The 25,141-nt window shown below is 37.6% G+C and overlaps 1 protein-coding gene across 1 annotated transcript in view; it reads left to right on the forward strand.

Annotated features, from left to right (window-relative positions):
• Nucleotides 1-25,141, forward strand: part of LOC140135911 (uncharacterized) — a 232,440-nt gene that overhangs the window by 195,156 nt on the left and 12,143 nt on the right. The window contains exons 57-65 of the mRNA XM_072157581.1: nt 82-339; nt 4,044-4,292; nt 6,153-6,416; nt 7,819-8,079; nt 15,156-15,416; nt 15,821-16,084; nt 17,720-17,980; nt 21,551-21,814; nt 23,295-23,552. Coding sequence (XP_072013682.1) covers nt 82-339; nt 4,044-4,292; nt 6,153-6,416; nt 7,819-8,079; nt 15,156-15,416; nt 15,821-16,084; nt 17,720-17,980; nt 21,551-21,814; nt 23,295-23,552 — 2,340 coding nt within the window. The remainder of the gene's footprint in view (nt 1-81; nt 340-4,043; nt 4,293-6,152; nt 6,417-7,818; nt 8,080-15,155; nt 15,417-15,820; nt 16,085-17,719; nt 17,981-21,550; nt 21,815-23,294; nt 23,553-25,141) is intronic.

Consider the following 25,141-nt stretch of genomic DNA (forward strand, 5'->3'; position numbering starts at 1 on the left):
TAACTGTATTTTATTTCATCCCATTATTTTGTCTGTGTTACCATGGTGATCCAATGTCATTAAACCTACTCCATATCACAGCTGGAAATGGAGCAGACATAACACCCCCAGAGGTACGCAATTGTCCTGAGAGCTTTGAAGTACAAACTCAACCAGGTGAAACAGCCGCTACTGCTTCATGGACTGAACCAACAGCGACAGATGTATCAACGCCGGTAACTTCAACAAGGAGTCATAGCCCGGGTCAAATTTTCCCCCCTGGAATGACTGTTGTTACCTACGAATTCTTTGATGCTGTCCGAAACAGGAATACCTGCACATTCATCATCACTGTCGCTAGTAAGGGTACCCTCTTGTTTGTCTGTTTGTTTGTAACTTGGACATATGTTGTTTTTGTTGTTTGCATGTTTATTGGTATCATGGTATTATAACAAGTCACATGGAAACATTATATTTATGGTTTAATTGAAAGTCACATTTGTTAATTCTTTATTTATTGTGCTTGGATAGACAAGAAATGCTTATTTAATGTGCAAATTATTTTGGAGCTCAATATGCAAGATGTAATTCTAGGAATTCTTAAAGTGGTTAAGGATACGATACATGATTTACCGACAAGTGACTCATTTCGGAATGCGATCATGAATTTTGAAGAAAAAAAAGTTTTCACAGGCTTCCTTTCGAAACTTCCTTTGATTTCGCGTCTAGCGCTTTACCGCTCGGCCACGGTGGCAGTTGAGTGGAGGAGTGTAATGATAAATGATAAATCTCATAATGCCATCTTTAGCCTTTTGTTTACTAAAAAAGACGCGTTTTGTAAAGATAGATTAGCCGTTTTATGCATAAAGAGCACGAACGTTTGGGAAAGGTTTCAAACAAATAAAGACACCGATGTGATGATGAAATTGCGTAAGTCGGGAAATAGCTGCGTCGCAATGTTTTGTTTTGGTTTTAGGAATTTGACCTTAAAATTTACGACTTCATGACATTATCATTCGAAATCAACAAAAGATATTTCAACAGTATATGGCCTCATTCTTTCTCTAGAATGTTTTGTACATGTATGTGAAATAGCTTCAACAATGGTTCGCTACATAATGGTAAAAACAGCCTTGACCTAAAAAAGGCGAGAGGTACCATATTTACGGATTCAGGCTAAATTTTAAATTGATATAAAACGTTTGTTTTTTGATCGATTACAAAAATTAATTTTTGTCAATAATTTTTTAATGATAGAGTGAATCCACTGGCCCTCTATAATTACGCACAAAAGATTGAGTCCCCTTAACAACAACATTTTCATCTAACTCATCAAATCAAAATGTCTACATGTTTAGCAGACACACATAACTGTTATGATATTGATGGCTGTCCCATCTTTTTAGACTTTGCTGCAGTTTTCCCTCATGTAAAGTTTCCATGTGGTTTGATACCTTTGTGATAATTGTGATTTCAAATCTAGTGGCATGTTGGTGTGTGTTTTGGCATGTTGGTGTGTTTGAGCATTTTCAATTATGTATTAATTGCTGAAAATACTCCCCTCTCCAATTGGGCCCTTCATCATTTTTTATGGGTTGGAACTCAAATTGTAAAGTGTGCTGAGGCTTGTGGGTTTATGCTAGAGTCAGAAGTTTACCGTTTCCTAAAATCCATTTTCCGTGTTGTAAATCCGTGTCATGAATAAAGCTTAAATTGTATAAACAATGGTATTAATGTCACACAATAAAGTGTTCAATATCGCGATCAATATGATCTGATTGGAATATTCTCACGATAATAGGCCGACTATTACGATGTTTGGAGGGATATGGTTCATGCCTTGGTAATATACCTTTATTTTGGTATTATGAAACAGTATGTTTATCATAAAAATTGACACACACAACAACTCATGGTTGTTTTTAACATTTATTTTTTCTTGTGTTTTAATAATTTTTGTCACATCATACAAAAATGTCATTTTCCGTGTTGTACCTCCGATTCCGTGATTTTTTTCCCATTTTCCGTAAAACAAAAAACTTCGGACTCTAGTTTATGCCTGTACATAGTGCATTAATGTTAAACTGGTCCACATTTTGTGACACTTCGTACTTGAGTCCATCTCAATGTCTCAATGGTGGCCATTAAACCAGGGACCCTTTTCCTCAAGATAAACCATGCAAACTATCCCCATACTAATGGTCACTGTTGTAGTCGAGGACCTCATGCATGTGTAAAATTTTAATGTTATACTGGTCCACATTTTGTGACACTTTGCACTTGAGTCCGTCTCAATGGTGGCCATTAAACCAGGGAACCTCTTCCTCAAGATTAGCCTTGCAAACTATCCCCATACTAATGGTACACATGTTAAAATTACACAAAGCATTCTGAGAATTACATCCCCAAATGCTTTCCCAGCAAACACAAAACGTATTCGACATCATTCGCAATAGGTTATACAAGGTTGTCAGAAAACGTTTAAATGTCGGGTTATATAAAGGGTATATTAAGAGTATAAAACGTTTTCATAACCTTAAAAACATTGTTTAATAATCTACTGCTCAGCAAAACAAAAATGTTTTACAGAAAACGTTTAAATGTCGGGTTATATAAAGGGTATAAAACGTTTTAATAACATTCCAAAAACATTTTTGAACACTTGATACAAAACATTCTAAACAGAATGTTATTTTGGGGTTGAGCAAATATTTTGCCCAAAATATTTTCAATAACGTTTTAAAAACGTTTTCATGACCTTTATATAACCCGACATTTAAATGTTATTAAAAGGTTTTGAAAAAACATTTTAAGAACATTTCTGTGTTTGCTGGGTTCAAATATTTTAACATAATGTTATTTAAGTATTGACACAATATTTAGCAAAAATGTTTGCAAAAATAGTTTCCAATAACATTTTTTGAAAACATTTAAAAATATTGTTGTAGTGTATTTTCATACAAAACGTTTTAAAACGTTATCATGACCTTTATATAACCCGACATTTTAATGTTATTAAAACGTTTTTACCTAAACCAAAAGCCAAAATACAACTTATTTAAAATGTTTTAAAAACGTTTTTGTGTTTGCTGGGTTGCCATTCAGGTTCATCTGGTGTGAATTAATGTAAATTTATGTTCCTGGAGCACATTAAATGTTGTGCTCTTGCACCACTCTACATTTACAATAATTCAAATTTGCTACATCCTTCTGCATAAGACTAGATGGACTTGCTACCATTTATTGCATTAAGCGATGGAAAAAACCCTGTTCTATGGGCGAACGGACTTACCAAGTAGAGTCTGTTGATCTGGATTTTTTTCTTCTGGATGAGGCGAAATGACCTTAAAAAAATCACAGAAATTTTGAAAAAGCTGAAACATATTTAATTTTTTTTTAAATAGCCAAAATCAACATACTTTGGCCAAAGAAATGGCTGTTTTCTATTGCATTCACTTAACAAAAAAAACCGAAATGCAAACTCTGGGTAGGCAAGGCCAGTAGAACAGGGTTTTTTTTTTTTTTGGGGGGGGGGCAGGGTTGTCGCATTTTGCAGATTTTTGTTGTCATTGTTGTTATTGTTATCTTACGCAATCTAATCCAATCAGGCCAAAGGTGACTATTTTAAAATTTGAGATACTATCAGCAATAACATACTTATTAAGTAAGCAAGCAAAGCAGTTGTTGAAAACCTCGCAACCATAGCATACTTGATTATGGGGTTCACTAAGCCGAATATGAAGTAAGGTTTACTGTGTTGAAATCTAACCCTAACCTTAACTCTTACCCTAACCCTAGTCCTAACCTTAACTCTAAACCTAGCCCTAACACTAACCCTAGCTAACCTTATTTCGACATAACAAACCTTATTTCATATTCAACATAGCAAACCTTAGTTTTGACATAGCAAACCATCTATGAAGCTGATTTTGTTGTGTATTTTATTGTATATCGGTCCACAATTGCAGCCTTTGGCCTGGTTGGATCAGTTCTCATCACAAAATGCTATTTATTCTCCATTTACCTTTACAATCCTATCCCTATCATATTATCATCACTAACAGCTTCAGACACCTCGCGTCCCGTGGTAACAGGTTGTCCATCCAGCTTTATCGTGAACATAGAATCTGGTAACACCGCTGCTGTGGTGGAATGGGTTGAACCGACAGCCACTGATAACTCAGGGACTGTATTTACTACCAGTACCCATACGCCTCCTACAATCCTGCCTCCAGGGTCAACCAGTATTACTTACACCTTTACAGACCCTGTGGGAAATCAGAATACTTGCACGTTTATTGTCACTGTGATTTGTAAGCATGGACTATCTTTTCTTCTTTTAACTTTTGGGCAATACTTTAGAATAAGGTACGCCACCCTCGAGCTGCGCTTTATTCGATGTTGATGCATCGTTCGTTCCCAAATTTAATCAAGAGGGTATATGATAAGGGTGGTGTACCAGATTCTAAAATTGTACCTACCTTTGATATTTTAAGATGGTACTAATATCCATTGGCAAGATGTGTAAAAACTAATGCTGGTCCATGATTAACCAAAGTGGTCCAAGTTTTGATCCTTGTGGCAGACCCCAATGATGTTATTATATAAATGCTTACAATAATTGCTAAGATATTTAAGTTGACTTATCCATTACATAAAACTCCTGCTGTTATCCATCCTTTCCACCCATCCTTCCATTTGCATAATTTATGGGGTGTCAGAGTTCAGCTTTTAAGCCGATTTCAGCTTTGTTGGTTCTGCTTTTCAGCGTGCTCTGCACAAATGTATAAGAACTCTCCAAATTACAGCTTCTTGCTTGCTGTTTTCAGGTCTTTTTATATGTGGTGACTTACACCCTTGATTAAATTATTAACTGAATTATAACTATATCAAATATGTACTTATATTGCTGTGGGTATCCTACCAGCTAAAGGGACTAACAACATTCAGCAAAACTTTTCAAAAGTTGGACCCAACTTTGAACCTTGTGGAACATCATTTACAAAAAATGTTTGGTGTATTTTGTAAGGGAGTTTATATTCATCATTTTTGTCAAGAATGTGATTATTTAGACTCAAGGTTGTGTGTTTGTGTTGTAGTTTGAAATATGCGATATACATTCCCTGTTGGATCGTGTTCAGTAATTTTTGTCAAGATTGTGATTATTTAGACTCAAGTCTCTGCAGGACAGTCATCTTTATTTTGAAAGATGCAAAAATATTTTTGATAAAGTTACTATTTGTCATCTTGTCTCTCTTGCTGTTATGGATATTAGTACCATGAGTTTGCATGAAATGTCTATTTGAATTAGTTGTAAGCATGTTTGTATCATTTTATCTTTTAAGCATGTTAAGTGACTTATTTAATATAATCGCATTTCATTTCACATGATACAGCATTTATATGGTAAGTGCGTAAGTATGGGAAATTAAAGATATGGAGTATTAAGTGTAAATTTTATGGTTTCAATGTACAACAGAATGTGGTGTGTCATACAATGTTGGGCTATTAAAGTTTAATTCCATAAGATTTTTAGAATTAATGTGATTGAGTTGAGTGAATGTTCTTATAATCAAATTAAGTATTTCTTGGCCAAACTGGAACACTGTGAACGCTAGTGGCCCTGCGATAAACACAAGCGCACATAGCGCGGTACAGAAGAAAGTATACACGCACCTTACACTGCGTACACGCTTAGTACACTACATGGACGCAAAGCGCATGTTCCAGTTTGGCCAAGAAATACTTAATTTGATCATAGTCATCCAGTACTTTCAAACAGAGTTTTGGGATTAAAATTTAGTTACTTTTTGCAACTTTTGCGACGTTGCGTCTGGAACCACCAGACTTCATCAGGCAACTACCCGCTGGGCTGGTCACATGATAGATGGCTAGGGAACAAGAAAGGGGGACTCCGCTTTAACTTATCTCATGCATGGGACCGGGCAAAAGTTGCAAAAAGTAAGTTCCAGTATTAGACTTAATCCCAAAAAAGATTTAAGGGGACTGCAAACTTCAACTGCAATAGTCCAAAGACTGGTTGTGCCTTATGACATTTTGGTTACTGTTATAGGTGTATGATTTTTCGGATTTATTGAATAGAATGCACTCTGTGTATGTATTAACTGTGAAATTATGTGGCAAATAAATATACATTAATTGTTTATTTTCAGCATCTGGAGGTGGTGACACTACTGCACCAGTAATATCAGGCTGTCCTGTAAATGCCATCCGTGTCAATGCACTCCTTGGAGCTGCCTGTGAATTTGCATCCTGGACAGAGCCTACAGCTATCGATAACTCTGGTGTAACGCCAACACGTACACGTACCCATGTTCCAGGAGATTGTTTTGACATTGGTTCAACCACAGTGACATATACATTCACAGATGGATCCAGCAATTCTGCTAGGTGTCAGTTCCAAGTTGTTGTAACAGGTAAGTTATTTGAGTTTGAAACCAGGAGGGTTGCAAGTTTTTTTGGATGTTGGTCAAGTTCCCATGCTAGTGTGCAGTGGCAGGGGAGGGGTTTTCTTCTCTTACCTCCACCTGTGGGATATGCTGGCTACCATGATTAGATATTGTGCCTTGACCCCCACTTTGCCTCTTCCCTCTGGAAAAATACTTGCTATGCCTCTGATAATGTGGGACCAATGCAAGGCAGGACTAAAGCCAAGGTCAAAACAACTGGTGGTCAGGCTCCCATGCTAGTGAGCAGTGGCATAGCCATGTCAGGGGGAGGGGTTTTCTTCTCTTACCTCCACCTGGGGGATATGCTGGCTACCATGATTAGATATTGTGCCTTGACCCCCACTTTGCCTCTTCCCTCTGGAAAAATACTTGCTATGCCTCTGATAATGTGGGACCAATGCAAGGCAGGACTAAAGCCAAGGTCAAAACAACTGGTGGTCAGGCTCCCATGCTAGTGAGCAGTGGCATAGCCATGTCAGGGGGAGGGGTTTTCTTCTCTTACCTCCACCTGTGGGATATGCTGGCTACCATGATTAGATATTGTGCCTTGACCCCCACTTTGCCTCTTCCCTCTGGAAAAATACTTGCTATGCCACTGATAATGTGGGACCAATGCAAGGCAGGACTAAAGCTAAGGTCAAAACAACTGGTTGTTTTTGAACTGTTTAAAATTAAAAAAACAAAAGGTAGGAATTGCTTTCTTTTTTCAAATTTAGGTCCAGCATAGGAATCATTTTCACAATATTTTAGTCTTTTCACAATATTTTTTGCTTGGGTCACTTTAGTAGCCCCCTGGTCAAACATGGGAACCAAACCAAGAATCACCACCATCTCTCAGACTTTAAACAGATACATTAGACTATACTACCTGGAAGTCACTCAGAAATGATTAGTCAGATATATTTTAGTTTTTGTCAGGAATCACTCAGTTAAAAATATTTCTAAAATCAAGTTAAAAAGATAAGCCAGAATTTCAATTCAGATGAAGGATTTGAAATTAAGTACCTCTGTACTTATTTCCCATAAGATCTCCCATATGACAAGTGAAATTGGGCTATTCCATTTAAAATCCACACTACCCCTGTGGAAGATTTTGGAAATATCTGCCATAGGGGGAGTATGAATTTCAAATGGAATGAGCACATTAGACAGCTCCATTTGAATTTGAAAGAATGCAACCTGAGAGGGAGAGTGAGTTTCAAATGGAGCTGCTAATGTGCTCATTCCATTTGAAATCCACAGTCCCCCTGTGGAAGATATTTCCAAAATCTTCCACAGGGGTAGTGTGGATTTTAAATGGAATAGCCCATTGGTTCAGCAGCAGTGATATCAATTAACTTGAACACATTCTTTAATTGTTTACTTTCAGCAACTGGTGGAGACACTATCCCACCAGTCATAACAGGCTGTCCTAGTAGTGCTATTCGAGTCACAGCACCTACTGGTAGCAACACTGCAACAGCCGTTTGGACAGAACCAAGTGCTACAGACAACTCTGGTAGCACTCCAACACGCAGTAGGTCTCATGCTCCAGGCTCATTATTCCCTGTTGGCATAACCAGGGTGACATATAGATTCTTTGATGCATCTGGAAATGTTGCTACATGTGGATTTGATGTGATTGTATCACGTAAGTCAATTGTCAGTCATTAAATTATCTTCATTTAGAGCTTATTAGGTATTCATTTAATCTGTTCAACTCTTGTGATCCTTGGATCTCCTTGTCTCCTGATTTTTTATCGCTTCAAATATTTAGGAAATCACTCTTCTAATTCCATGCTTTTGAACACAAATCCTCATTGACTTATTTCTTTCTTTTAAACTTAAATATCAAAACTAAAAGCAGACAACAAATGCAGACATTATTTTTTGAAAATGTTTGTATTATATTTGTATTTATTAAATTCTTAAAATTTGTCGGCTTCATAAGGTGGGTCACCACAAATAAACAATTTTTGAGAAAATCAGGTTTGAATAAATACCAATATAATATCGAGTTTTTGTACTTATTTGAAATTACTGTAGTAAAATAAATAGATTTTCCCTTATATAACTTTTAAACAAACTAAAGGCATATTATTATTGACAAATTGAAAACAATAAGAACAAGATAGTACGTTAGTATGGAAAACACTCAAAACACATATCCGTGTGGCGGCATGTAATGGCGTTAAGTTATGTTGATGGTGATAGGCCAGTATGACATGCAGTGTTGAATTAATTAACCAAATTGAATTAAATAATTACTAAGAAACTTAGTAAAATGAAAGAGAACATCATTAAAAACATAGTTGCCAATTTTCAAAATAATGACCAAAAATCATCTTACGCCACTATGGAATGAAGCCGACAAATTGTGGCCAAAAGCCAAATTACATGTGATTGACAATTTTAGAAGCATTGAAAAACATTTCATAGATTTAACATATAAGCACACAACAATATAAGAAATTATAAAATAAATTACAGTAGAAATTTCAATTGAATGAACACAGCCTGACACAGTGTGACGTTTTTTCGCCTTGCACTGCGCGATGTACGCCAGCGTGTGTGACGTGTGCGTCCACCCATGCCAACTCATTCGTGATTGGTTAGTATTGTATCCAAGGTTGTGCATTCCTGTTGTAGTTTGAAATACACGATATACGATCCCGGTTGGATCAAGTATATCTGTTGAAAGCTGTGTCATTCAATTAAAATTCCTACTGTAAGTATTATCAGTCCAAGAGAACGCCAAATATGGATCAGGAGTATTACATAATAATACCCTGCTATGACAATAGCTGCACTAGGTTAATCGTATAATCTCCTTATGTGGTTAGCATGGCTGGGCCAGGAAATCCACAAGGTCAGCCAATGTATGTACATGTATTCGGTACATGTGCCATATCTTTTACAATGGGTGATAAATTTCTGGTTTGTTTTATTTCAAAACGCAACATTCGATATTCTAAAGCTTGGTCCAAATCCAAGAGAAGAACCAACTCTAGTAATTTATGTGGTTTCAAATTATATCGGCCGTTGCCTTTTTGATATAAATGGTGTTTGTTGATGTGCACAGTTTCCCATTAGATCATAACATGCTGTTGTACATCCAAGGTCAAAGGTCTTTTAATCCATATTTGGCGTTGTTCTGGGACTGATTATGGCACATACATAAAATCAAAATCATGGATAATGCCATGGAGGCATGACAATTGAAAACATGGGGACTTAAAAATGTGTACTCTTTGTGGGAAAAGACAAACTGTATAGGCAGGATTTGTTATCAACTTACACTCAGGGATGAGGTTGTCGATTACAAACAACCCTTTTGGCTATTACAGTTGAAATCCATACACCCCGTATAGGAGACATGACCTTAACCTTCCACACAGTGGGATATCCTGAATGGGTATATAACTCTATGTGAAATCTACAACCAGATTAAGGTCATGTCTTCCATAAGGGGTGTATGGATTTCAACTGGAATAGCCCAGTTGCATCTTCCATATGGGGTGTATGGATTTCAACTGGAATAGCCCTGTTGCATGCATGTTTTTTGATTTGCATGCACGCCCTTTACACTTGCCCTAATTTGCTTATTAACATGCAGTTTTAACTCTTAAATTAGTTGTTACTTTGTTCTAATTTGCACGGATTTTTAAAAACTTAGCCTGTATAGCCTTCTGACTTCAAATTTGGCTATGTCTTTGCCCATTGTTCTGTCCTGATGTTTATGTATTCCTATTGTATTCCAACTTTACAACTATCCCCTCATCGTGTAGCGCAAACAGATGATACATTACCACCAACTGTAACAGGATGTCCAGAAGACATCTCGGTATTAGCCCCCGAAGGAAGCTATGTTGCTATAGTAACATGGGAGGAGCCAACTGCAACCGACAATTCTGGAGAAACGCCAACAGTGGACAAGTCTCGCGAGCCAGGCTCACGTTTTACCGTCGGCACCACACAAGTTTTATACACATTTTATGATAGCGCAGGCAATTTTGCATATTGTGGGTTTGATGTTACAGTGTCAAGTGAGTAGATGGCTGATGAAGTACTCTTCTGATCATCAATGCACCCTGCACCTGTATGGGTGTGCATCATTGGTTACTGTGCACCTGTTTGTGTCTGTCATCACTTACTTGTGGAGTGTCTATCTTGAGTCAACACCTTTTCAACCCATTTTTGTGTGTTTATTTGTACGTCACAGTATCACAAACCCAGGAGGATGCATCATCGGATTGAAAAGGTGGTCTAGCTTTCGTCAAGAGACTTCATCAGTCCTGATAAAGAAGTTGGAGTCACACCTAACGAAAGCACAACAACCTTTTCAATCTGACAGCACACCTGTGGAATGTGCTCTATCGGATTAAAAAGGTGGTCAAGCTTTAGTCAGGAGAGACTCAGACTTCATCAGTCCTGATAAAGAATTTGGAGTCACACCTGACAAAAGCACAACAATCTTTTCAATCCGACAGCACACCTGTGGAATGTGCACTATCAGATTAAAAAGGTGGTCAAGCTTTCGTCAGGAGAGACTCTGACTTCATCAGTCCTGATAAAGAAGTTGGCGTCACACCTGATGAAAGCACAACGACCTTTTCAATCCGACGGCACACCTGTGGAAATCTTGTTGTTGTTATGGATTCTGGTTGTGAAAGCCTCTGTACTTATAGACCTTTTCATATCAAGATCGGAAAAGTTCGGAAAACCGCGATATTTATTTAGTAAGCTAGGGGGTCAAATTGTACCCAAACTGGCAGACAAGAAATGTCATGAATTACGACACCCTTTTGCGCGAAAATACAGCTTATTAAGCCACTGTGAACATGTGGTCATCGTGAGAAATATTTTCCTAGCATATTGAGCTAACACCTCAGCTACTTTGTTTTTCACAATAAGATACTAATGGAAAGAAATGGATAATGTCCGTAATTTTTCGTCAGTTAATTTTTTTTTCCAGAACGTGTTTGTTTACGTTCATCACCTCTTCCATGGTCAGTCTCTTACACAACGCTACCGCCACACGCTTAATTGCACGTTGAGTATCCTTGGCAAAAGTACCTCTCTCGTCCCTAAATTGACCATCGAAAATTCATCGTAGTTATGATGCCTGTTACACATCGGAACTTCGCACTGTACATGATGATGAAGAGGTACTTTTAGACGCGCGTGACAGGGGAAATTAATTCATGCTTCGGGTTTTATCGGAATTACTCAGTATGAAAAGGTCTATTCACTATAAGTCTTTGTGTTTCATTGTTTTTGTTGCAATGGGTGTTACCATCACAATGTGGACCGTACTCACACTTGAACCCCAGATGTGGAATTATTTTGTCTTATTTCATCTGTATGTTTCATTCTTTGGTGTGTCTTAGATACCATCCTTAGATATTTTCATGTAGTGATAGATATTTTGAGAGTTAGTTGTACTGTTTTAGACTATTTCTCATTCACATGGGGAAGTTGAGACGAGTAAAATATTTTTATTCTTCATAACCAGGCATACATCATATGGTGATTGGACTATTCCAGTTGAAATCCATACACCCCCTATGGAAGACATGATCTTAATATCAAACACAGGGGGTGTAGATTTCAAATGGAGTTGCCCATTTATGTAACCCCATTTGAATTTTACATTTCCTGTGTTGAAGATTAAGGGAAGGGGTATGAACGTTTGGACAGTATTTATTTTGGGACATTAGAGCACATCAGACATATCGAATTGCATTCTGAATACGAAGAATGTCATTCTGATATCATATAATTTTGATTTTTTGAAATTCGCAATTTAATACACATTTTATGGCAAATCATTAATAATTTATACTTAAAGTGTATGTAGGTGGGATGAAAAGCCGACGATCAATTGAAAATTTTGACCTTTCGTATTGAAGATATGGATTTTTTTCCCAAAACAACAAAAAAAATTAGGTCTTTTTGGGAAAAAAATCCATATCTTCAATATGAAAGGTCAAAATTTTCAATTGACCGTCGGCTTTTCCTCACTGCTACGTACACTTTAAGAATATATCATTAGATTTATATAATTTACTTGAGGACTGTTATATATCAAAATTTGAAAAATATCAAATTTTTATAATTTGTCATAAAATTTGTATTATATTGTGATTTTCAAAAATGAAAATTATTTGATATCAGAAAGACATGCTTCAGATTCAGAATGCAATTCGATAGGTCTGAGGTGCTCTCACGTCCCACAAAAAATACTGTCGAAACGCAATAAACGCTCATTTTAGATCCCTTAAGGTCATGTATTCCATAAAGGGTAATGAATTTCAACTGGAATATCTCATGGCAACTTAAACATCCCGGAGGCCACTCAAGTTTCACAGTGTAAACATGTGTGACCTGCGATTTTCAAAACATACCCTAAACAGGATTTGCCCTGTTGATGAAAAAACACCCTTAAACAGGAATTTAGCACGGTTTTGCAAAAAATTTTACCCCTAAACAGGATTGTACCTGAAAGACCCCTTAAGGCAGAATTTAATTAAACACTTTATTAAATGGAAAAGTTTTCCTATGAAAGTCTCTTTAAATAAATTATATTCGACTCCAGTGTGTGCACGCTGTGTGTACAGAGGCGTTCGAGGTCAATGCACAATGCATACATTACCACACAGCACACTAAGCAGGGCTGTACGGAAGAGGGTATGGTTTTTCCTACTGTACGACGGCATTTTGTAACCAATCAGATTCCTTTTAGAGAGTAGAATCTGGCAAAAGTATTTCTAGGAAATATCGTGTGAGCCAAGTCAATCGGACTGACTATTATCAAGGGAGGGCCGTCTATAGCACGCTACTTTAATAACACGGGGTGTATGTCAGTGTATTTTGCAGTAAATTGAGTGAGATTTTGGGAATACCTTGGGGTGTTTAGTGCTCCTGTACGACGAAGTCTTTCATCAGATTTCCTTGAAAATCGGGGAAAGTAGAGTGTAATATATACATGAGACAATTATGAGCGAGCCAAAAAATAAAAGACTTTCCCTTTATAATAATTGAAGTTGAAAGTGAAAAAAGACAATTTTCTCCCATTGCTTAACTGTGGGACCCCTTTTATTTGAGCAAAAGAGACTACTTTTCCATATGACTAGAAGTTTAAAAACAACCCTTTATTAAAAAAAAACCAGGCATTTTTGACCCCCTAAATGGGCTTTGCACGATTCACATTCATTCCCTGAAACGGACCTTTAATTCCCATTTTTCTGGTCACACATGTGTACACTGTGAAACTCAAGTGCCCTCCTCCAGTATGGATCTTTAGCAAGGTTGTGCAATCAAGATTGATATCCTCACAACCCTGTCCAAGAGTGGCAGTTTGATTCCCAACATTGGCTCATCCAATATAAAGTATGTCTGGTTATCCACCATAAACTATTTTACAGCATTAATAATTGGTTATTTAGTTTTCATTACTGTACACCTAGTAGTTGCAGATGTAGTTGCTCAAAATCACATTCTAAAATATAGAAGATCGACATGTGGCTTCATTCTACCATCAACAACTACCATACAGTTGTATTACTTTCTTACCTGAACTATTGACATTCGTATTTGATAGCTACATTTTTATTCCTTTCCTTCACACACTTAGACCCCCATGCAGATTTAAATTCCATGAAATTATCACTTTTTATTTTCATTATTTTTATCTGCATATTTTGTTCATCTTTTCATTATTTCATTCTTATTTTCATTATTTTCATCTACATATTTCATTCATCTTTTCATTATTTCATTCTCATTTTCATTATTTTCATCTACATATTTCATTCATCTTTTCATTATTTCATTCTCATTTTCATTATTTTCATCTACATATTTCATTCATCTTTTCATTATTTCATTCTTATTTTCATTATTTTCATCTACATATTTCATTCATCTTTTCATTATTTCATTCTTATTTTCATTATTTTCATCTACATATTTCATTCATCTTTTCATTATTTCATTCATCTTTTCATTATTTCATTCTTATTTTCATTATTTTCTTCTACATATTTCATGCATCTTGTGATCATTGATTCTGTTTATTCCATGTAGTGTTAGTATTATAGTATCGCTACTCGTGGTGAGTCAGTGACGACTGAACATTTCAGTGCAACTTTAAAATCATCACAAGCTTTCACTCAAAGCACTGGCGTACACATGAGCGCATTCTATGATGCTGTATAAATCATGTGAGATGGCTGCCTCAATGTGTTGATGTCACTGGTTCATTGAGAGTAAAAAGACTGTGTCATTGAAATAACTATTTAAATGAATTTTGGTTTTTTATTTGAGAAATTCAGAAAAAGTGATATTTTCAAACAAAAAAATGACAAAATATTTCAAAAGACTTCTCTTCTCATGCATTTTATTTCTATGCAATATGAAATCAACAAATCCTATGAAAATCACCTATAATGTTCCTAAAACTTATAAATAGCTGCACCGATTTGACAAAAAAACGTTTGTGATTTGGGACACATGTTACCGTAAATCCTGACTCTAATTTAAAAGAAAAAATTTTAAATGTGTTTTTACTGTTTGTTTTTTAAAAGTGAATAAACAACAAATATTACACCTGGTATAAATGTAGCTGCTGAAAATAACATTCAGCATGTTTACTGAATTAGTTTGAGAACTGGGTTCACGTTTAAAAACTTGATCTTAAACATTATAATTTTATCACATGTACAGAAAGTGGAACCGGAGGTGGCATAACTATCACCGGCTGTCCAAATGACATCAGAGTGTCAGCACCCCAAGGCACATCCTTCTACCAAGCAGAATGGGAAGAGCCTACAGCAGTTGATGATAGAGGTGTTCCAGTCACAGCGGATGCCAGCCACACCCCACCAAGGTTCCTTAATGTACCATCTACAACTGAGATTACCTATACGTTTTCTAATGCAGCTGGCACCACGGAAGTTTGCAGGTTCTCATATATTATAACAACAGGTGAGACATATAATTGAAGACAGGATGAAAAAGAATTAAATTTGCGTCTGACATCATCTGCCAATCAGACTCGGGCATGGTTTGGTTACGAGTGTTGTGATGATTGAGTTCCTGAATTGGACAATAATAACTGTGCACCATCTATTTTGAGGTCATTGTGTGAAATCGGAGGGTTTTGTTTTGGGCTGAGGTTTTTTTTTTCCGAGGGAGCGGTACCGGAAAAATACCAAGGCCCTATTTTTAACAATTCAAAATAGCATTTTATGTTATTTTATGCCATATTCCCTGTGGAAGATATTTCCAAAATCTTTCACAGGGGTAGTGTGGATTTTAAATGGAATAGCCCAATATTGCATCTATATACTCTTCATATAACATTCCCAATTTCTTTTTGCCAAATCCAGATGGTGGTGGAGTAGACACCACGCCCCCTGTTGTGTCAAACTGCCCAGCCGACATTACCAGAATCATAACACCACCATCCACATCCACTCAAGTCACATGGACTCCACCTACCGCTACCGATGACTCCGGCATCACACCAACCCGATTCAGCTCTCATGATCCTGGCAATACGTTCAGTCAAGGTATCACATTCGTCACCTATACATTCATGGATGCTGCCGGAAATGAGGCTACACCATGCGTCTTTAGTGTCACAGTACAAGGTGAGAGAATTTGCATGTTTTGTTTTTTTATAATGATGTATATTCATACGTAGCGGTAAACGTAAATAGAAAGCAAACTAATACTTCTACGCTACTTGGTACACTCACCGGAGCGCTTTCACCGGGAAGCAATCCATATCAGAACTAAAATACCCAGACTGAACCGTGACAAAGGTTAGACATCGACCCTGTCTGGGACAACCTTACAACCTTCTGACCCCGGAACCACGGGGCGGCACAACATCTTCCCGTTTGATGTCATCAACATCTGTGACGTCATTGAGACGTGTCCTAGTACTACATCACTAGCAACAACAATCTTCAGAGCAATAACATCTGCTGAAGACGCGGGTTGACCCGGTGAAAGTGTGGGGGTGAGTGTACCAAATTTGAGTAGCTTAGAAGTATTATTTTGTGAGAAATTGAAGAAATTTTGTTAATTCCCTCAAAAAGATTTACCTTGATTTGAATTAGGCATCAACTTCTAATCTATCACCTAAATAAGGCCAGAAAATGAAATAGTTTGATTGGCGTAACATAAAAAAATTAGGGTAGGTAGGTCAGGATTTTTTTTTTACTTTTAAAGCTGTAAATTGCATATGATAAAGGCCTTGGAACTCTTTTTTCTTTTTTAAAAATAAATAAATAAATTTATTTATTTAGGGTCTGGCCTAATTTTAGGATCGGTCGGGTTACGCCAATCAAACATTTTTTTTTGTGTGGCCTAAAGTGACAATAAAAGTGTTCTTTGGTAACCTCCATCACATATATGAAAAACATTTGATTTGAATAATAAGGATTGCATTTCTTACCAAATTGAACTTTGTTTATTGTAATTTGTTTCAATATTTGCAAATGAATGCCAACACTGATTTCTGTTAGCAGTGCCTTTAAACAAGTGCACACTATGCTATAAAAAAAACCAATAGCCAACAAAATGCCAACAGTTGTACGCAATCTGACTGCGATCGTATATCACATATTTTAAAATACAACATGAACACTCGACCTTGGATAGAGTATTGAAAATACTTACCAATCACAATTGAGTTGGTTCGGTTGGTTTCCCTTCCACGTTACGCACACATTCATCACATAGTGACATTCGTCAGCAGCTATGTTCATTCAAATGAGATTTCTACTATAGAGTACCAAAGTGATGATGTCACAGAAAACATTTTTTTGCATTTCAGCGTTTTGAATACCATGTATCGGTGGAGCATGATGAAAAACATCCACAGTCCAAATTGGGTGGGAATCGGGTCATGAGGGCCCGAGATATGGCCACATGAATACCTAATTAGCCCCATTGAAATCAGTGTAAATTGGCCTGGTTCCAAGCAGTTATGTACCAGGCCATATTACCCAATTTCAATAGAACTAGGCCCTCATGATCCGATTCCCAACCAAATCGATTTGATGAACTTTTCATCATGTTCTACTGTAATATGGTCATGAAAATGCTGAAATGCAAAACAGAAAATTTTATGACGTCACACTTTGGTACTCTATAGAAATGCTAATACCTGTAGTCTGTCAACATGAACATAACTTAAGACTCCATAGTTGATTTAATAAACATAATATGAAGAAAACAGTATTAATTTAATCTCTCCTCCCTTTTTTTATATATAGTTGGTTCAGGTGACACCACTCCACCAGTTGTAACATTCTGCCCAGACAATATAATTCGTGAGGTCCCACCTGGCACAACTGGCACCATTGTGACATGGCGCGAGCCCATAGCAACGGACAATTCTGGCGTAGATCCTGTCGTGACAAGAACCCATGTATCCGGCACAAGATTCACCATTGGCACAGATAGGGTCACATACACCTTCACTGATGGGTCATCAAATAGAAATACTTGTTCTTTCATGGTAACTGTTAGAGAATGTAAGTATCTAGAAACACTTTTGATGCATTCAGAGAGATTAAACCCAAAGAATATCAATGTGTGTAATGCTATGGTGAATTGGTCATTTTGGTGTGTCAATCACGAAGGGCGAATAGTGTAAAGCCGGAAACAGAACAATTTTTGGCGTCTTTAAACTTGAGCATATGTGTACATGCAGCACTTTTCGTCACACCATGCTACACACAGAATGCAAACAACAACACACTTTAATCAAAGCTTGCCGGGCGTATAGCAAAATAATCCCGAGTTACACTATTTTGGCCTCCATATGCGACACACAAACATGGCAGAGTTGGTACTCTTTGGTTCTACCTCATTGGGAGGTACACTATTTGCCCTCTATGAGCAACACACAAACATGGCAGAGTTGGTACTCTTTGGTTCTACCTCATTGGGAGGTACACTATTTGCCCTCTATGAGAAACACACAAACATGGCACAGTCGGTACTCTTTGGTTCTACCTCATTAGGAGGTACACTATTTGCCCGACATATGCGACACACAAACATGGTAGAGTTGGTACTCTTTGGTTCTACCTCATTGGGAGGTTCACTATTTGCCCCTGGGGCACTCACATTTGCCAGCTATACGGGTATGTGCATGCGACGACCCCCTTTTTCAGAGCCTCTGGCCGTTCCCTAGACCCCTGAATTCATTGATTGCCGCTCTGATGACTCAATTTTTTTTCGAGCCGTTCGCTAGACTCACAGAATTCATCATCTCCGCTCTCATTGACAATAGATTGGCATGTTTTCCGCCTTCGTTTACAAGCCCAAAATCTCGCCCAAAAGCTACTTTTGCCAGCCCAAAAGCTTCCTTCAATGGGGATTTTCCATCATTTTCTTCCCCATTTAACACATTGTAAGGAATAAGGTGAATTTTGGGCTCCTTTTTAGGCAATACTGGGCCAGTCTTGTGATTGTTTTCAAAATGTAAACATCACTCAAAACTTGAGCGAGCTGTGCTGTGTGTGTGGTCATGACATTGAAAATCATCGGACTTTTCGGCTGATGGTGACATGAACATTTTGATGAATTGAGGCCATCAGTGGGAATAAAACTGGAAGTAAATACCTCAAATATGTACACTTCATTGGCTGGCCCGAATAGTGAATTTAGAAGTGATTTTCGATCTATCAGCCTGGTGGAAAGACTGCCGAATTCTGCACACTTGACATTTATGGCTCGATCCATTCACATAAAACTATTAATTATAATGTTTTTCTTTGCGGCAATCTCAGGTTTGCTTGTAGTACTGCTGCTATAATTATTCAGTCGGTGAGAAAGTAGGCCAGTACAGGGAATTTCGGCTATTTGTCATTTTCTTATGATCTGGATGTTATAGTAGGCCTACAAGTTAGTCCGAATAATCAGACCCAGAACAAAATATTAATTTCTGACATGATCGTGTTCTGGTAAGTACAAGTCATACCTAGAATATTTTCTCAATTTGAATTTGATCCTTTCTAGATGATACACCCAAAAATAAAAATCATCGTATAGAATAGATCCCTGTAGGCTCCCTACTAAGGGAGCGATCGTTATTTATGGCAGGGGGGTAATGGGAAAATTTAAGGGGAACACAATTTTTTTTTAGTCCTAAAATTTTTAGTTGAACCAGGAGGGGGTTTGTGAAGTTTTAAATGGAGAAATTGGGAAAACAAGGGGGAACACGGAAATTTTGAGCGGACGCGAGGGGGGAACGCGAAAAGTTTTGTTGATATTTTTTTCCAAAACGCCCATCCCCCACCCTGCCGTAAATAACGATCGGTCCCTAATCTGGATTCAAGTGTGATGCAGACATTCTGCTTGGAATGATCCAGGTCCAGATGTTGAGATACATTTAATTTAATTTTTCATCCCGATATACTTAATTCGATGCACAATTTTTGACAAGAATCGAAATCGATTGTTTCGAAAATCTGTGGCAAAAATGCAACAAAAAAAATTGAAAATTACCCTGGATCAGTTCTCGAGACCCCCATTGGCGGCTGATCAGTTCCCAAGACCCCCCTTTTTTGACCGGCCAATCAGTTCCCTAGACCCTCCCTATTTGACGGGCGATCAGTTCCCTAGACCTCGAGTTCGAAACTGGCGGTGGCACACCTCTACCCAAAAAAATGTGAGTGCCCCCCGGCTATTTGCCCTCCATGAGTGACACACAAACATGGCAGAGTCTGTACTCTTTGGTTCTACCTCATTAGGAGGTACACTATTTGCCCTCCATATGCGACACACAAACATGGTAGAGTTGGTACTCTTTGGTTCTACCTCATTGGGAGGTTCACTATTTGCCCTCTATGAGTGACACACAAACATGGCAGAGTTGGTACTCTTTGGTTCTACCTCATTGGGAGGTACACTATTTGCCCTTTATGAGTGACACACAAACATGGCGGAGTTGGTACTCTTTGGTTCTACCTCATTGGGAGGTTCACTATTTGCCCTCCATGAGCAACACACAAACATGGCAGAGTCGGTACTCTTTGGTCCTACCTCATTGGGTGCTTTATTATGTTTTCAATTGAACAATACATGGATCCTGAGTTTCTCTACCAGAAGTCAGTTTGTACGTACCGACATTCCTTCCCACAAGGTAATAGGTGTACTTTATGTATTGCATAACAGTAGATACATCTCAGGATTACTCCATCCCCTTTGTTAGTGCAATAATCATATTGTAATGTGTGAAGGAATTTCGGTCAAATTTACTTCCCATGACAAACCCAGTGTCTGCCGTGACTTCCCTCTAGTCCAAAGGGTCGCTAGTCTGAAGGTTCTCTAGTCCGAACATAGAATAAGGGTTAGTGTTAGGGTTTAGGGTTAGCCTTATTCTATATTCGGACTAGAGAACCCTATTTATTATTCAGACTAGCGAACCCTTGACTAGAGAACCCGATATTGGGAGTAGCGAACCTTTTTCAGGATTCAGCCTACCGAATGGTAAATTACGTGTTTGAACTAGCGGACCTTCGGACTAAGGAACTGGAGAGTTGTCGCCGTGTCTATAATTCAATTTATTTTGATGCATGATACATAAACTATATTCATTGATCGCCTATGCTGCAATAACCTCAGAGTGATTCACAAAGAAAAAATACTTTAAACCTTACAAACAAACAAAGCAAAATCAATAGAATGTGACAATAAAATTACGAAATGAAAAGAAAGGCCACAGAGCTCAAAGGATGGATATGTTTCCAAACCTCCAAGTACCAACCACAAGATGAGTTTTTGCATTCTGAATTAGTTGCAGCATTCAAATGTTGCTCTTTGTTATTTAAGAAGAAGCAGTGGCGGCACCAGGATTTTTTTCGGTGGGCATTAGGGGGGGAACGTGAATTTCAGGTGGGGCAAAATCAACAAATTTTGTGCGAAATTACCGTAAAAAGTGGAAATTTTCATAATTTTGGGTGTTTTTTTGGTTGGGGGTAGGTAACAGGGGGAAGAGTTCTGATCCCCCCACGTGAAGTGCATTTCATATTTATATTTTCTAAATTTAGTATTTTTTAAAAGTTAATATAATATTAATGGTCTCTCTCCTTCAGTTACCATAGTGGACACAGAGCCACCAAGAGTGACCTGTCCAGCTGATATTACCAGAAATTGTGTTGGACGAGGTTCAACTTCCACAAGTGTGACATGGGACGAGAACAGTATCATTGCGACTGACAACTCAGGCATTGTGAGCTTTCTTAGTTCGTCTCATTTCTCCGGCAGCAGTTTCAATCCTGGTGTAACTGTGGTGACCTACGAGTATGTGGATCCGTCTAATAATGTTGGATCATGTTCATTCCGAATCACTGTTGGAAGTAAGTACAAGCACTGTAACAGTCAGCTGAATCTTGTTTCTGTTGTTATTGGGGTGCGCGCAAGGCAGCAGCAGGAGACTGAAGCTATTAATCACTTCCCCACCCCCTTACATGATTGTACAAAAAACCAGGGTAGGTTGGGGTGTCATGTTGGGAATGCTTTCTTATAAGCTGTGTTACACTTATAATTCCTGTAGGAATGTAATAAACATCTAAAAAAAGTAACTAACCCAGGGGCGGATTTAGGGGGGGGGGGCGCAGCCGGCGCGCGCCCCCTCTATTTTTTTGACTAGCAACGGGCGCCGGCCTAACTTAAAATACAAAAAATGAAAGAAATTTATAAAAAAAAGACCAAATTCGGCCATGAACAGCAAACAATGGGCCAAAACCGTTGAGTTTTAGAGGGGGTAACCCCCTTAACACCATTTTTTCGTCGTCTACCAAAAGGCGCCCCCTCTATCAAAAATTCCTGGATCCGACCCTGTAACCCCCCTTTAAATAATCGCCATTACTCAAAAACAGGCTATTGTATTACAAATCTGTAAAATGCATTGGAAGCAGAATTTATTTCTGTACATTTTTACACCTCATTTGATACGATAGCCCAGAAAACAATAAAACACCGGTCAATTTAATGTATGTGAGGTTCAGATTTGAAAGTTGCACTTACATACAATACAAAAACACTCAGATATCATTGCACAGATTTCCTTGCATTATACTGAATACAAATCAATAGAATTTACTGCAACTTTCAAATCTTGGGTTACATTGACTTAAATGTACGCTGCGGCGTCAATATTTAGACAATTGCTACAAATGAGATGTCAAGATGCTTGAAATAAATTCTGCTTCAATGCATTTTACAGATTTGCAATACAATCTTCCCATTTTTGAATAATGGCCATTATTTAAGGGGGGTTAGTTATTTTTTGAGATGTTTATTTTACCTCTAATATAGAAAGTGGTTCTTTGGTTTGAAAAAAAATTATCAGAAAGGATTACGAAGTCTGTAATAGTGATTCAAAATTGGAAAATAAGAACTAATCAATAATCAATTTAAAAAATGGTGACAAGGCTTCAGTAAGGTGCCATAAATTTATTTATTTATTTATATTTATTTATAAGCATGGGGCAGGAAACTTAAAAGCACCTTTATTAGATTTACATACTCAAGTACTATAAAAGTGTATATTTTTGTGCATGTAATTTTTTGTGCTCTGCCAATTTTCTGTTTCACTTGTTTTGAAATTTTTGATTCTAAGCTTCTGTACATTGAACTATACATATCAGGGATATATTTGTCCATATTACTAATAGTGATGCCAACACCATGCCTTATGTGCACAGTTGGGCTACCATCTATCACTTGCTGTTACTCAGGAGGGGGATAATAGCAAAAACTTTTGTTTTCACCTATTATTTGTATGGATTTCCAATAGCCCATCCATTTTAATGCTAATTTCTTTGCATTTCCTAGTTGACACTGTCCCACCAAGGATCACAAATTGTCCAGATGACATTCTCAGCACTGCTATCAGAAACGGAGAGAACGTCCAAGTGGCCACAGTCAGCTGGACAGAACCAACAGCAGTAGACGATTGTGGAGGACAAATTGTACAGACCAGCACTCACAGACCCGGTCAAGAGTTCCCTGTAGGCACCACCAATGTTATCTACAGATTCACTGATGTTAATGGAAACATAGCCAGCTGTATATTTACTGTTGTAGTAACAGGTAACACCATAAATGTCCTAAATTGTATTCTGAGTTACAGTGTCAAATGTGCACGAAGGTCGTATTCATCTGTACCTGAAGTTGCTTCGACAAATATCTCATTTAGATAGTCAAACACCTTTTAAACCAATCAATAAACCTATTGTTGAAGAGGATAATAAGCTTCTACCTTGGATGTATAATAGAATTCTTAATAGCTCTGGTCTTTGTTTGCTTTGGCTAAATCCTGTTCAAGTGGTGGGTTCAATGACCGCCAATTATGACTGTTTGATATTAATTTTATTACCAGCAATGTGGAAAAAGAGACACATGTAGAAACAAAAAAAGGTACCATTTTGTTGAAGGAGCAAAGTTCAACAAACCATATCCCCGCTTCTGGATATCGTTTGAAGTCAAATTATATACCATTTTTAAGCTTATGATATATATTTTCTAAATACGAAATAAAACGAAATTGACCGGGGGAGGAATTTACAGCTCATTTGTCGTGTACAGTCACATATAATAGTGGGTCATGACTCCATCTGGAGTTAAAAGGTCGCAAGACTACCCAGGAATAATTAAGGTGGTACATTTTTACAAAACTTTGATATGGGTTGTGAGTGGTCTGGCTTTATACTAGTCCCCAACTAGTGAGTCATGATCCCATCTAGGGTTACAAGATCAAGGGTCCTCACAAGACTACCCAAGAATGTGTGTGGATTTTGACATAATTTTGATATGGGTTGTGACTTGTAAGTGGTCTTACTTTCAAGGAATATGATTTTTAACCCCCTGGATACTACTACTGGTCGTCTAACAGCATTTCTGATTGGTTGGTAACTTGAAATGCTCATTTCAATTGCCAATTATAACTAGGCTTTTAAACTATTTATGGTCAAACTTGCATTTGCAGATGATCTTATTAATACCCTCCTTGATTGGTTCAAAATTGGACACAATATTCATCTTGGCCAATCGGCAGGTAGTTCTCATGGGGTTAACCGATGAGCTGCAACCTCATCTGGGGTCACAAATTCAATGTGTGGGGTCACTAGACTACCCAGGATTAACCCCATGAGAACTACCTGCCTATTGGCCAAAAAGAAGTTTTCATTATCAATTGGCCCAATCAGCAACATAATATTGTTAGCATAATTTCACCCGCAAAACAATTGGGGTGAATTATTTGCAAGCTCCATTCTGATTGGTGATTAAAGTGAAAATATCATGTAATTGACCAATCACGAGGCAATGTTAGATCGTGTCAAGCACGTAACTCAGGGGTTAAGGTGGGAGATTTGACACAACAAGAAGCCAATACCTGGGCTACTGCATCATTAGGCCAAGTTATAAATCATTGTGTTACCCTCAAATAATTTGTAAAAAAATGGTAGGATATCAGCCAGAAAATGAATAAGTTGACCAGAAAAAAATATGAATGTGGTTTTCAGTATTTTCAAATACCAAATGATTGAAGAGGGAAAATGTACCTCTTTTTTCTGAAATTTCAAACATTTGGGTCACAATTCTTTTGTACTGCAATAGAGGAAGACAACACATTAAAAAGTTGAACTTGTACAGGACTTTTGACAATATACTTTGCATGT

This window comes from Amphiura filiformis, chromosome 16 (assembly GCF_039555335.1).
Source record: "Amphiura filiformis chromosome 16, Afil_fr2py, whole genome shotgun sequence".
NCBI lineage: Eukaryota > Metazoa > Echinodermata > Ophiuroidea > Amphilepidida > Amphiuridae > Amphiura > Amphiura filiformis.